The sequence below is a fragment of the Vigna radiata genome, chromosome 9 (genome assembly GCF_000741045.1).
Source record: "Vigna radiata var. radiata cultivar VC1973A chromosome 9, Vradiata_ver6, whole genome shotgun sequence".
NCBI classification, from domain to species: domain Eukaryota; kingdom Viridiplantae; phylum Streptophyta; class Magnoliopsida; order Fabales; family Fabaceae; genus Vigna; species Vigna radiata.
The window spans coordinates 7941842-7954651 of NC_028359.1; the positions used below are offsets into that span (position 1 = coordinate 7941842).

The following is a 12810-nucleotide window of genomic DNA, read 5'->3' on the forward strand; positions in this document are numbered from 1 at the left end:
TTTTTATGTTTTCTTTTTACATTTTAGAGTTTGATGCTTAAATATTTGAGCATACCTTTGATTTTGATTGCTGAGAAACAAAAACAATGTTTCCCACCCTCTTTAAATCCAAGTTCAACCTGTAAAGACTATTTCTTTGATTAGATTTACAATTGTAATGGAGTTTTCTGTAATATGTTGAAACTTGAAATTGTGGCATATTTTAATTTACCTTTTGTCTCTCTGTTTTTTGCCAGTCAGCACACTGGATTGTGGTGCACAGAGCTATAATGGCTATAAAAGATGTGGATGGGATGCTTTCTTCATTGGATCCTGAGTACTATGATATCCTAATGAAGTGAGTGGTGAAGTATATCTTGCTTGAATTCTTTTTTCTTTTCAGTTTTAATTTGGCTAGCTTGTCATTTTTTTAGTACAGCATTGCTTGCATGATGTTAAAATTATGAGGTTTATAGTTAATGATCATTGTAGTTTGGCGTGTGTTCCACCTTGCATGATATGTGCTGCATTAGAACAGTTACAACTTGTTGAGAATCTAAGTGTATGTCTAAGTTCCATATTAGATAAAATTGAAAAAGTTGAGTACTATATAAGAATAAAAACTCATAAACACATTACCTTAAGATTTTAGGTTGAAAGTGATATCAATAAGACTCAAGTCTCGTTAGTATTACTGTCTTCCCGATGAAAACCTCCTCTTTAAAGGCCCATCATGGCTAGGTATAGGAATATGGACTGTAATTAACATATTTTTTATTTTCAGAAATGGAATGATAATCTTTTGTAAAGTAAACCTGTGATGTAGATGGTGGGAATAACATTCTAAAGGGATGTTTTATAGTGTGGGGAAATTAACGGTTAATAATTAGGAACAAAATGGCATAATCTCTTGATCTTCTCTGCTATACAATTCTGCATTCAACCTTATTTCATTCTGGAATTCCTGTAGGCCGTTGCTGTCCTAATTTTTTATAAGCCTTTTGATTTCTGTATGTGTTATTTTGAGAGCAAATTTCATATCAATTTTGTATTGAATATTATCAGGGATTTTATTGGGTTTTGTAATTTATAATTCGAAGGTAATTATGACAAAATTACAGTCCTAATAGGATGATATATAAATTAGGAAGTTACAGTAATATGCATATCAGACTTAGCCATACTAATATGCAGATCATGCAGTTCCTGTAAAGTTTAAAACCTACAACAAAACACAACATTTCCGAAAATATCTGTCTTACATAAGAAAAAGAATAGCATGTCTATGTCCATACCACAAAGAAATGCCTCTATCCACTGTTTTTAAAGCCAGACCGAATCTGCTAATTCGACTGATCCAGCTTAGAACTTTAACACCTGTCAGGTTTTTAAACCGTCACCTTGGAAGCATTCTTTTCCAGTTCTGCATCTTGATTCACCAAGAGCGTATCCTATTATTTTCAAAATAAGCATATCCCCTGTTCCCTTTACATGAAACCAGTTTCTAGCTTCTCCTCCTTTCCAATGCCTAATGTGCTTTACAACTTGTTTAGGAAAAAGAACTAGTATTTAACAATATGATTGTAAGTAGTAGATTGCTAATGATATTCTTGCACCATTTTCTGTCCTAAGAGGTTATCTTCCTTAGGTACTTGTATAGAGGCTTAGCTACCGGAGATCGTCCCACATGCGATCAATGTCTTCGNATTCATGAAAAATTGACAGAGAAAGCAGGACTTGGTTGCATCCTACGTTTCCTGACTGATACTGTAAATACAGTTTGATTTCTGAACTACCTTTATATTTTAAATTTTTGTTCTTTTCNTTTGGTGTTTTTGATTTTTCTTGTCTATGCAAGACTACAGCAATCAATGTAGTGAAGTATCAGGGAAATATATTAATGTTGGATTGTTGGATTCAANGTAATATGAACTTTACCTTTTCAATACTCATTGAAAAATCTGAAACATCAAAGCACTTTTAGAGGAGCTTCTGACTTCATAACTTNCCTCCAGCATTGTCACAAAACACATTTTTCCCTGACCTATAGAGTTTTGAATTACTTTTGGAGAACTTCAATACATTTTGATTGTAAAACATTCTGTGAAATAGAATGAGATATGGTGCAGAAATGAAACTCATACCATAAGTTGAACTCTGAAATGAATTTTGAAGCCATTGACCAACTTTTAACTTCATGCTAGGACCCTTTTAACACATTTTTTTTTGTTGGCGAAAATCTATGTGAATCTCATTAATTTTAGAATGAAATCCGAAAAATGAAATATACAACTTAGATATATAGTGAGATTCATGAATTTTACCCAATACAAAAGTATAGATGAAAAAAGAGTGTATTACTATATTTTTCAATATAGATAGGGTGGAATAAGACTTATTACCAATGCTAAAGTTTTTTCTTTTATATTGTTTGATTTGGACTTTCCGGAATTTGCATACTGATTTTGTTTTTATTTTTAGTGATAATGTTTTTTTTTTTAATTAAGTTGAGTTTTATTTTATGTGGATTTTTGTACGTTGGCAATTTCATTCTTTGGTTTTGCTTATTTGGAATATTTAATTGCAGCTTACGTGAGATAATATCTACCTGACTTTTACGTAACATTATATCACTTGAAATAATAACATGAACGAAATTAATTCTGATGAAATATAGAAGTATAAAAAGACTATATTAATTACACCTACACCTCCATCTCATTTTTTAGCTTATTTTTTAGATATTTCAGCTATCCAAGGGACAATTTTTGTTTTCCTTTTAAAAGGTTTAACCCCCGAATTATCCATTTATTTAATTAATATATTACAGCCATAATCCACCACATACCCTATTTTGCTGATTTACTACGTATACACAGATAAAAAGTGATTATAATTTATTCTATTTGTAATGCATTATCAAAATAATCTAACATGTCTATAACACACTAAAGAGAGTTGTTAGTGCTTTTAATGCTTAAAGAATTATGTAACCTCATCAGAAAAAGTAAAGAAAATGAACTCACATTACATTGAACATCAACACATGGTAACTGCTAAATAGGCTTTATATTACTATATGTCAGGTAATATTATCTTTAGTAGGAAACAACAGCTTAAAGTGGAACGAATAAATAGTTGAAGAGTTATTAGTGGATCAAATATCACACGGCACCAGCCACACAGACAAATTCTTTGTAAACAAATCTGATAATAAAACCAAAAACCAAAGTCAAATCCAAAAGAGAAACACTCTCAAAAACAGCATTGGCCAAAGTTACAACTTGAAAGTTGTTGCCATGGCTCTGATATGGCCCATGATGCTACCTTTAATCTTGCTTGTTAGTTACTTCCCTTTGAAAAAACTTTACTTTGACACACACACACAGACATGATGGTGATTCAAGCTCTGTCACCACTCACTAGTGCGTAACCACACATTTTTTTTACCTTTGGTGTTTACTGTTCAGTTCTTGAAAAAGGGTATTGGAAATCCACATCTTAAGGAGAATGAAGTGTGCAGAAAGAGCCAAAGTTGAGTCCCACAATCTGACTCACCCAACCCCTTGTCCCAAGCATATTAGACCAAAAAAGATGGGAATCAGAGCAAAAGATGANGAAAATCATTTCTAAATGAGACCACACTCACTATCCCTTCATGGGAATCCNTTTGATTCTGTCACCCTCCCNTATCTTGCACAAAATCCCACCTCTCATCTCACCATGTGGCATCACAANTCCAATGAAAAGGAACAAATAAAATAAGATAAAACACATTATTCTAACTCCCTTTTCAATCTTTCCAAGCCTAACATNNGAAAACACTAACTGCTTTAACATATCCAAACTTTACACATCCTAAAGTTCACTAAAGCATGTTCTATTCAGGCTCAAAATAAAATAAGCCTNGANAAAAAGAGTTNATAGCCAAAACNATGATGATTCCATTTGCTNCCCTTTTTCCTCTTTACAATNCCCACCTTTTTTTACATTCTGGAAATTAGTTTTTGGAATGTATTTTCAAAANTGTATTTATACAATCCAAAAACTAATTTCTAGAANAGTATTGTGCATTCTAGAAATTAATTTTTGGAATATAAATAAGAAAGGAAAGTGCAACAAAAAAATAAGGGAGCAAATAGAATTTCCCAACCTCAATACCTAGCAAGTAACCAACATCTAACATCTATTTTGTTCATTCATTTCTGTNTATCACCTAAAAATATCTTAGCTTCAATCCTGATCTTTTTACCCTNNCACCACAGCCAGGAGTCATAAATTATGGTGGNGGANGNTGCTGAATTGACANNGCNGCCCAAGGGTTGACNGGCACCGGCCGCCGGATGGTAGGACTTAATGGNTTGTGATTGGCTGGAGGCGGCACAGAAGGCATGGCGGCCGANGAGGNGGATGCAGATGAGACAGCAACACGCTCACAGGAAGGNCACATTGTAAGAGTGGTTGGAGGGTTCATGTGCATGTANAGCTGTGGGGAAAACTTCAATGCTCTTAGCTCTTGCACTTCCTTCTGTAGCCTCCTATTGTCCTCCGTTAGATTCTCATAGCACTTCTTTAAGTATTCACAATCCACTTCAGTCTGCTTCAGCTTGGTCCTATTGAACCAAAAGCATTCACATCACTTTCTTTTTTTCATTACACAATGCAAGACAAAGTAACACGTGACACGACACACAACAACAAAGCCACATCAATTTTCGTTGAAAATCACACTTTACTTTACAAGTTTGTATCATTTTATTAGCTTATCATTGTAATGTTGGAAATTTGTGTACTTCCATTAACTAATGAAAACATTAATGAACTCAAGTAAACACCAAAGGTTCCAAAATTTGACTTCAAAATCCATCATCACCAAATCACTACATGTTTGTCAGTGCTGTGGGCCCCAGCATACACATGTAAGTTATTTACACATGCCTTAAAATCTAAANCATCCACAACTTTATATACTTTGATGTCTCACAAAAGTTGTGTTATTGATCACATTCAAATTGGTCAAATCTCATCATGAAAGTTGGAGTTGTCTTGAAGTTACTGTTAAAGAAGAATGACATTGATGGGGAACAAGAAATCCTTCTAAATACATAACACAGTGGGGCATACATATTACAAAAACTTGTTTGAAGAAAGACAGTAAACAATGTCACAACACAATATTCATCATTCAGTAATCATATGCAAAAGCATCAAGAATGTCCCTTGGATGAAAATCCTCACCTTGCTCTTCTGTTTTGAAACCACACTTCAACNTGTCTAGGACTCAGATTCAACTGTTTTGCCAAAGCTTGCTTTTGTTTCTACAAATAACAAAAATAATTTTGAGACTAAATGCCAGCATTGAATCATACTTCCAACACAAATGAATAATTCAGAATAAACCTCATGCTATCCTGAAATTATAAACAAAGTTTGATTTAGCAACTGAATTTTACAATTTCAATGACTTTCCTCAATAATTTTACTGTCACTTTGTTTAAAGAAGAAAGTTGGAATGATTTATTACAAAAGTTAGACATTAAAGTCAATTTAAACGAGATTAAGAAGTAAGTTATGCTAAATAAGGATTTTTCTTCATTTATTTGAAGAATTCATGTAAGGCTTTAAGATGACTGCAACCACAATTTCAGCCACAATAGTCGTACTATAACCATAATTTCTGCAGAAAGGTTCTCGGTTATGCACAATTTCTGCCAAAAGGTTCTCGGTTTTTTTGTCACCATGACCACAATTTCGGATGAAAGGTATATGGTTTCGTCTTGCCTCATTAAGACCACCATTTTGGATGGAATGTAATGCTATTGGTGTTATGTCACCGCCACCATATTTTCAGCTTCAAGGTGTTCAGTTCTACATAACTTTGAACACACTTTCAGCCTAAAATGACTAACAGCAAATATTCAATCAGGAATCTATTTGGACNAAAATCTCTTTTGTAGCACATTGCATAAACTTCAATTCTAAATCAAACAACACCCAAATCACTTAAAGAAGCAGTATCTAAGTTTTGTGGTTACGAGTTTGATTATTCCAAAATAGGCATTACCATTGCAATAAAAATTACAAAAATTTTATTATCTTTGACTCACAGGATTCAAAGTGTTGTGTTCCTTGAATGTTTCTTCAAGAACCAAGGCCTGTTCTTTCAACAACCTCAGCTTCTTCCTGGATGTGTCCCCATCGGCATCACCACCACACCCTCCGCCATCATCATCTTCACTTCCGCCTCGAGAACATGATCCTCTCTCATTCTCCTCTCTTTCNCTCCTTTTCCCACTGATGCTCGAAACTGCACTGTTCGGCGAAGACACACCGTTCTCCTCGTAGCATGGTAACACCGATGACGGTGGTGGTGGCGGCAAGTTCACGTCTATTCCAAAGAAGAACGGTGGTGGCTCAGAGCTTCGATTGGTCACATGAGACGCACCTTAGCAATGATAAAAGGTTTAGTTTAACAAAAATGTCAAACTTTATAAAAAATAGAAAAAAGAAAACATCTTGTTCCTGTTTGCATGATTTTCTACTAAAATATCAACAAAAAGATCAAGGATGAGTGTTCTTCACAGCATGAAAATTATGAGAAATGGGTTTCTTATTTCAGCCAAAAAAATGTGTATGAAAGAAGAAAAAAGAAAGTTTTTGTGTTTTCAAAAATAAACATTTGAAGGAAACTAGAAGTAAGGGAAAGGAAACAAGTCAAAAACATGAAGAAATGAATTGAAAAAAATGGAGAGATTGTGATTAGAAACTTTACCATGGAAATGGAACACACTATTGAAAGAAGAAGCCCTTTGGCTTGGAACAGGTTGAGGAGGTTTGTGCATTTTGAAAGGGTGTTGTTCATTCCTGTTATTATCATCATTTTCTCCCNATCTCAAACTCAACCCCAATCCCAACCCATCATCTTTTTCAGCCATTGTTGTGTCAAAGTGTAGACTTTTCTTTGATTTTGGACTGTGTAGAAGAGATTAGCAAATGGGGTAGACTTTAGTGGCAGTGAAGGAAGCTTTTTGAAGAACAGGAAAAGAACAGAACACAGAAGTGCGTGTGTGTATATCTATAGATATATAGATATATACAGAGAGAGATAAATACTACTGAAGAGGGTGTGAAAGAGAAAGCTGAGAAAGAGTAATTAGGCACAATAGAGTTAATGATGAGATGTGTCAGAGAGCCAAATTGGTTCAATCATCATATGACATGGCTTGTACTGGGTACTACAAAGCAACATTGTCCTATGATGAATTTCAAAGCTTTGATACATATACCATGAAAATGTGGTTGCTTTTTAACCATGGTTGTGTTGTGCTGTGAAAAAGATGAGAATGATGCATTCAAGTGTTGTTTTTGGAGTTCCGAAATTCATTTATTGCATAGGGTTAAAGGTAATTAGAACAGAAGTAACTTACCTAATTTAGGATTTTTATATTTNTAAGTTGACCAACTTTAAATTTTATGGTTTTAGTTACAATGCACTCTAAGATATTTAATGCACCTTTATTTAAGCATGCATTACTACCTGCAACCAGTTAAAGATATTTTCTTTTCTTTTTATTAAAAAATTAAATAGGATAAGAATTTTATGATGGATTTAAAACATTTAGCTTGTGTTATTTAGTTTTATCTATTAATATTAATAAAATGTATTATTTGTAGCTTATTTATCTTAATTTTAATTTTAATATTTATATTTAAAGAGTTTAATAAACATGTATGATCAATAAAAACAAATTGTACTTTCAAGCACATATTTTGAAATAAGAATATTTAAAATAAAAATTAATTAATTAGTTTGAACAAAGGAATTACATCAATTATTGTTTAGATCCAGAATCACAAAATAGAATTATTTGTTTAATAAAATAAAAAATAGTCTTACTAACCATAAAGTAAAATAATTTTAAAAACTATATTTTTTATATAAAAGTACAAATATGGTATAAAATAATATTATAGCAGTTTCAAAAAATTTAATCCTTACTTGAAAAGTATTTTTTTTTATACAAACATACTTTTCATTTAATAATAGTGTGTAAAATATATTATATGGTCAATATATATACTTATTCATACTAATATTAATATATATATATATATATATATATATATTATTTAAGAGTAGAATTGAAATCTAATACTAAAATAAGAAAATCTTAGAAGTAATATTAGTTATCATTGATGTCATTTTTTTATTTAAAACAACACTTAATTTGATAAATATAGGTAGTTTTATTTTTTAATCTTCTAACTCTTTTTAAAAAATGGTATTTTCTATAAAATCAATAAAGAGATAATTTTAATTTATTCTAACATCAGAGTTGTACATGTTCAGTGCAACAATACTATTACAAAATCCCAAATTTATTTTCATAAGTTATTTATATTAAGAATCATAAATTGTATTATTATTTTACCAATTTATGTAGTATGATAGTCATGTGGTTTGCTTGTGTTCTGTTGAGTTGAAAAGAAAAAAGTTGTTCTTTTTTTTTCATGATTGACTGATGAATTTGTAGAGTAGAAGAGGGAGAAAAAGATGTGATTTCACTTTGGAATCATGATCTCATCATAGAGATGATGATAGATAGCTAGATGTATGTTTTTGTGTCATCATTAAATGGGTCCCACTATTGCTAAATATAAAACATAAAAATGACATTAATTATTATAAAATTTATCTAAGATCTCTCATATTTTTTCAAGTGAGACACTCAAAGACAGAAATGTGTCATAACTGGCAGTCTAATGTACTCCTATTATGTAAATTCAGAATTACTTCTAAAATCATAGATGACAATAAGAATAAAAATTGTAGTGTTTATTTTTTACCAAATAATTTGTAATCTTGAAATCATTCTTAAATATTCCAAGGTATAAGAGAAAATGGATATCCTATTAGAAAATTAGAAAATATATTTCAATGACCTTTGCATTAACTCAATATTTCCTTATTTCCAAGTGTTGATACTAAAACTTAAGTGCTGGTTTTGAACATTTACTTGGTTACTAACTTAGAGATCATCAACTCAAAGTGTGAAAAAGTCTTTTCTTTTCTATCATGTCAACTCTACATCCATAACATATTGACATTATAATATGATGCTAGATTAGTTGGATTTTTGAGACATTCTTTTAAAGATTTGAATTCATGTATGTAGATTCCATGTTTGTGGAATCATTAATGATTTTCATTACTAAAAAATAATAGGTTTAATACCTATTTTGATCCCTCGAAAGAGGGGTTTTGTTCAAAAGCATCTTAAGTTTTTTAAAATGTAACAAATAGTCCCACCTCTTGAAAAAAATGTGCACGTTAGTCCTTTTGGTTAACGTTAAAAACTTAACGTCAGAGTTGCCACCTGGTCCAAGGCTCATTAGGTGTCACTTCCACCCTGGTCCATGCTCAATACGTGTCAGTTATAGATGAATTGGTGGCACTGTGATTTATTTTATTTTTTTAACATGTGAAATTAAAATGAAAATCGCGAATTTGGGGGTAGGTTAAAACGAATTTGGTGTTTCAGAAGTTAAAAGAGGGGTTAGGTTACTTTGGTGAAGAATCAAAATTGCGAATTGGGAGAAAGTTGCTGGTGCAAGGTTTGTAAATATTAGTTGTCATTGAAGGTGAAGAACCAAAATCGCAAAACAGAGGTTAGTATGTTTATGATCGTTGTCGGTTTTATGGTTATATTTTTGTGAATTTCTTTAATTGTTTGTTTGTGATCGTTGTCGATTTTTGGGGGGTTTTTAAGTATGGGTTAAAGTGTTTTGTGGGAAAAGTTGTCGTTCATGGTTGATAGTGATCCCATAGGTCATTCTTTATGTTAATGTAGTGGTCTCCCACTTTGCATTTGCAGGGTTAGTGTTGGGATGTCTGATGACAGGCTTCTTGTAGTGGTCCACCATGGTGGGACCTTGATAAAAGATGAGCCATTTAAGTATATAGGTGGGGAGATAGCACATTGGGACGTTGACCCTGACAAATGGTGCTATTTTGGAATAGTAAGTTCCCTTTAGCAGATGGGTTACATTAAAGTAGAAGACTTATATTACAACGTTCAACATGTATTACACAATTTGACTGATGATAAAGGGGCTATGAACATGATGAAAGTGGCTCATTATTTGGGGAAAGTAAACTTGTATGTTGTACATGGGGTGGACAATCCAGAGGTAGTAGAAAATAATGATGATAATATGCTTTACTTATGTGAAGGACCCGCAGATAGTGGTGAGGGTAGTGGGGTTGGGGTCCAAGAAGTCGAACAAGACAAGGCTGTTGAGGATGGATTGGATGTTGAGAATGAAGGTGGAGTTGAGAATGAGGGTGTTCAGGCTGGAGTTGAGGTTGATACTGAGGCTGCAGTGGAGGTCTTGAATGAGGGTGTTCAGGCTGGAGTTCAGGTTGATACTGAGGCTGCATTGGAGGTCTTGAATGAGGGTGTTCAGGCTGGAGTTGAGGTTCAGAATGACTGTGTTGAGGGTCGAGTTGAGGTTGAGAATGAGGAAGTCAATGTTGACAGTGATGTTGAAGTTGAGGATCAAAGTGAAGGTGAAGTTGACACTGAAAAAGAACATGACAGTGAACCAGTGATTGACAGTGAAGAAGAAGAATTTGACAGTGAAGAAGGAGAAGTTGAAAGTGAAGAAGAAGTGGAAGTGGACAATGTTGTTGAAGCATAGGAACATGGAAGGGGTTTATCAGACGGTGAATGGGAGTCTGATGTTCTATTAACTCCAGAAAACAGTGGAAGTGAGGAGGATGGAATTGATGGTAGAGTATGTGTTGGTCCCTTTTCGAAGTATGCACAGCAGAAGTCCATGACAGATTATAGGTGGGAAGTGGGCATGATATTTAGTTCAAAGGATGAGTTTAAGGATGCCATAAGAAGGTATGCGGTTCATGCTGGGAGGGGTCTAAAATTTGTGAAAAATGATAACCGTAGGGTCAAGGTCAGATGCACGGGTGCCCAATGTAAGTGCCCATGGCTAGCTTATTGTGGGTATTTGCCATCACGCAAAATTTGGCAACTGAGGAAGATAATAGACACCCATACTTGCAGTAGGCAACTAAATATTAAACTAATGAATGTTAAATGGTTGAGTCAGGAACTAGATAAGTCTTTAGTTGACAATCCAAATTTAAAGGTAAAAGAGATACGCAGTAAAGCGTTAAGGAAGTGGAATTCAAATGTGACAATTTCGAAGGCAAGATGAGCTAAGTTAATTGCATCAAGACAACTTGAAGGAGATTTCAAGGATCAGTTTAAAAGGATCCATGACTATGGACATGAGTTGTTGAGGAGTAACCCAGGGTCAACAGTGAAGGTTCAAGTTGACTCAGCTAATGGTGACCCAATCTTCGAAAGAATTTACGTTTGTCTCAAAGCTTGTAAAAACAGTTTCATTAGCTGTAGACCCATTATTTGTTTAGATGGTTGCTTCTTGAAAGGTCAGTTCAAGGGGGAGGTGCTTACTGCTGTGGGTAGGGACCCAAACGAGCAAATGTTACCCCTTGCCTATGCAGTTGTAGAAGTGGAAAACAAAGACAGTTGGAGTTGGCTTTTGTAGTTATTAATTGAAGACCTAGGGGGAAGTAAAGTCTGTGGAAGATGCACATGGATGTCGGACCAGCAAAAGGTAAATGACATCATCATTACATTATTATATAATTTATGCTTTGTCAATTTATGCTTTGTTAATTGTAATCCTTTGTACACAGGGATTAGTGCCAGCAATCCAAGAGCTTCTTCCTAGGGCAGAACAGAGATTATGCTTGAGGCACCTGTATTCCAATTTTAGAAAAAGGTTTGGTGGTCAAATATTAAAGAATCTCATGTGGAGGGCTGCCACAGCCACATATCCCCAAGCTTGGGAGAGAGAGATGCTAAAAATTAAAGAAGTCAATGTNGAAGCATACAAGTACCNGATAGCCATTCCCCCAAGGTAANTCATGCATATTTCAGTCACTCATGCATATTTCAGTCATTCATGCATGTTACGTAACCTATATTGGAAACTTTTGTGTAACAGATTTTGGTCAAGATCTCGCTTCACAGGTCAAGCAATGTGTGACACCCTAGATAACAACATCGGTGAAGCTTTCAACAGTGTTCTTGTTAATGCTAGAGAAAACCAATTATCACCACGCTAGAGGAAATCAGAGTTTATCTCATGAAAAGATGGGTCACTAACAGGAGCAAGGTGGCCTCCATGGATTTCACAATATGCCCAAAAATAAAAAAAAGACTTCAAAAAGAATCAAGTTTATCTAGATTTTGGGTGCCAAGGTAATTTCCTCATTTCTGTTCATATACATCTATGTTCATATGCAATTGCTGACCACATTAATTTATTCCAGTTGGTCTGCGAGAAAGATATTTGAGGTTAGTCACACTTCATCCCCTTGCAACAAGTTCATTGTCGACCTAGACACTAGAGACTGTAGCTGCAGAAAGTGGATGATAACTGCCATCCCATGCTGTCACGCAATTACAACAATCAACTACTCCAGTGAAGACGCAAAAGATTTAATACCCACTTGGTTTAGAAGATCCACATATGAAGAGGCGTATGCATCCATAATTTTCCCAATCAATGGCCACTTGCTATGGGAAAGAACACCCTACCCTGATGTTCTACCACCTGTTATGAGGAAGTTGCCAGGGAGGCCAAAGAAAAAAAGGAGGTTGGAGCCATGGGAGCTAACTAAAAATGACACCCAAATGCGTGTTGGAGGTCACAGGAAAAAATGCAACATATGCCGTCAAAGGGGCCACAACAAAAGCAATTGCCCTTTTCGTCCCCAGCCAG

General features: G+C 34.2%; 2 protein-coding genes across 3 annotated transcripts; one reads left to right on the plus strand and one right to left on the minus strand.

Annotated features, from left to right (window-relative positions):
* Positions 1–236: 236 nt before the first annotated feature.
* On the plus strand, positions 237–4344 carry LOC106773902 (actin-related protein 2/3 complex subunit 5A; the record flags this gene model as incomplete). 2 transcript variants are annotated; one of them, XM_022786206.1, is given in 3 exon segments in its annotated part: positions 237–337; positions 1628–1748; positions 4245–4344. In XM_022786206.1, coding segments are annotated over 3 exon segments (258 nt in total), but the record flags the coding sequence as incomplete, so codon positions are not given.
* Positions 4286–7420, minus strand: LOC106773241 (homeobox-leucine zipper protein HAT3; the record flags this gene model as incomplete). The annotated part of the gene is made up of 4 exons (XM_014659950.2): positions 6752–7420; positions 6087–6424; positions 5218–5297; positions 4286–4592 (listed from the first exon to the last, which is right to left on the minus strand). Coding segments are annotated over exons 1-4 (888 nt in total), but the record flags the coding sequence as incomplete, so codon positions are not given.
* Between the last annotated feature and the right edge of the window lie 5390 nt (positions 7421–12810).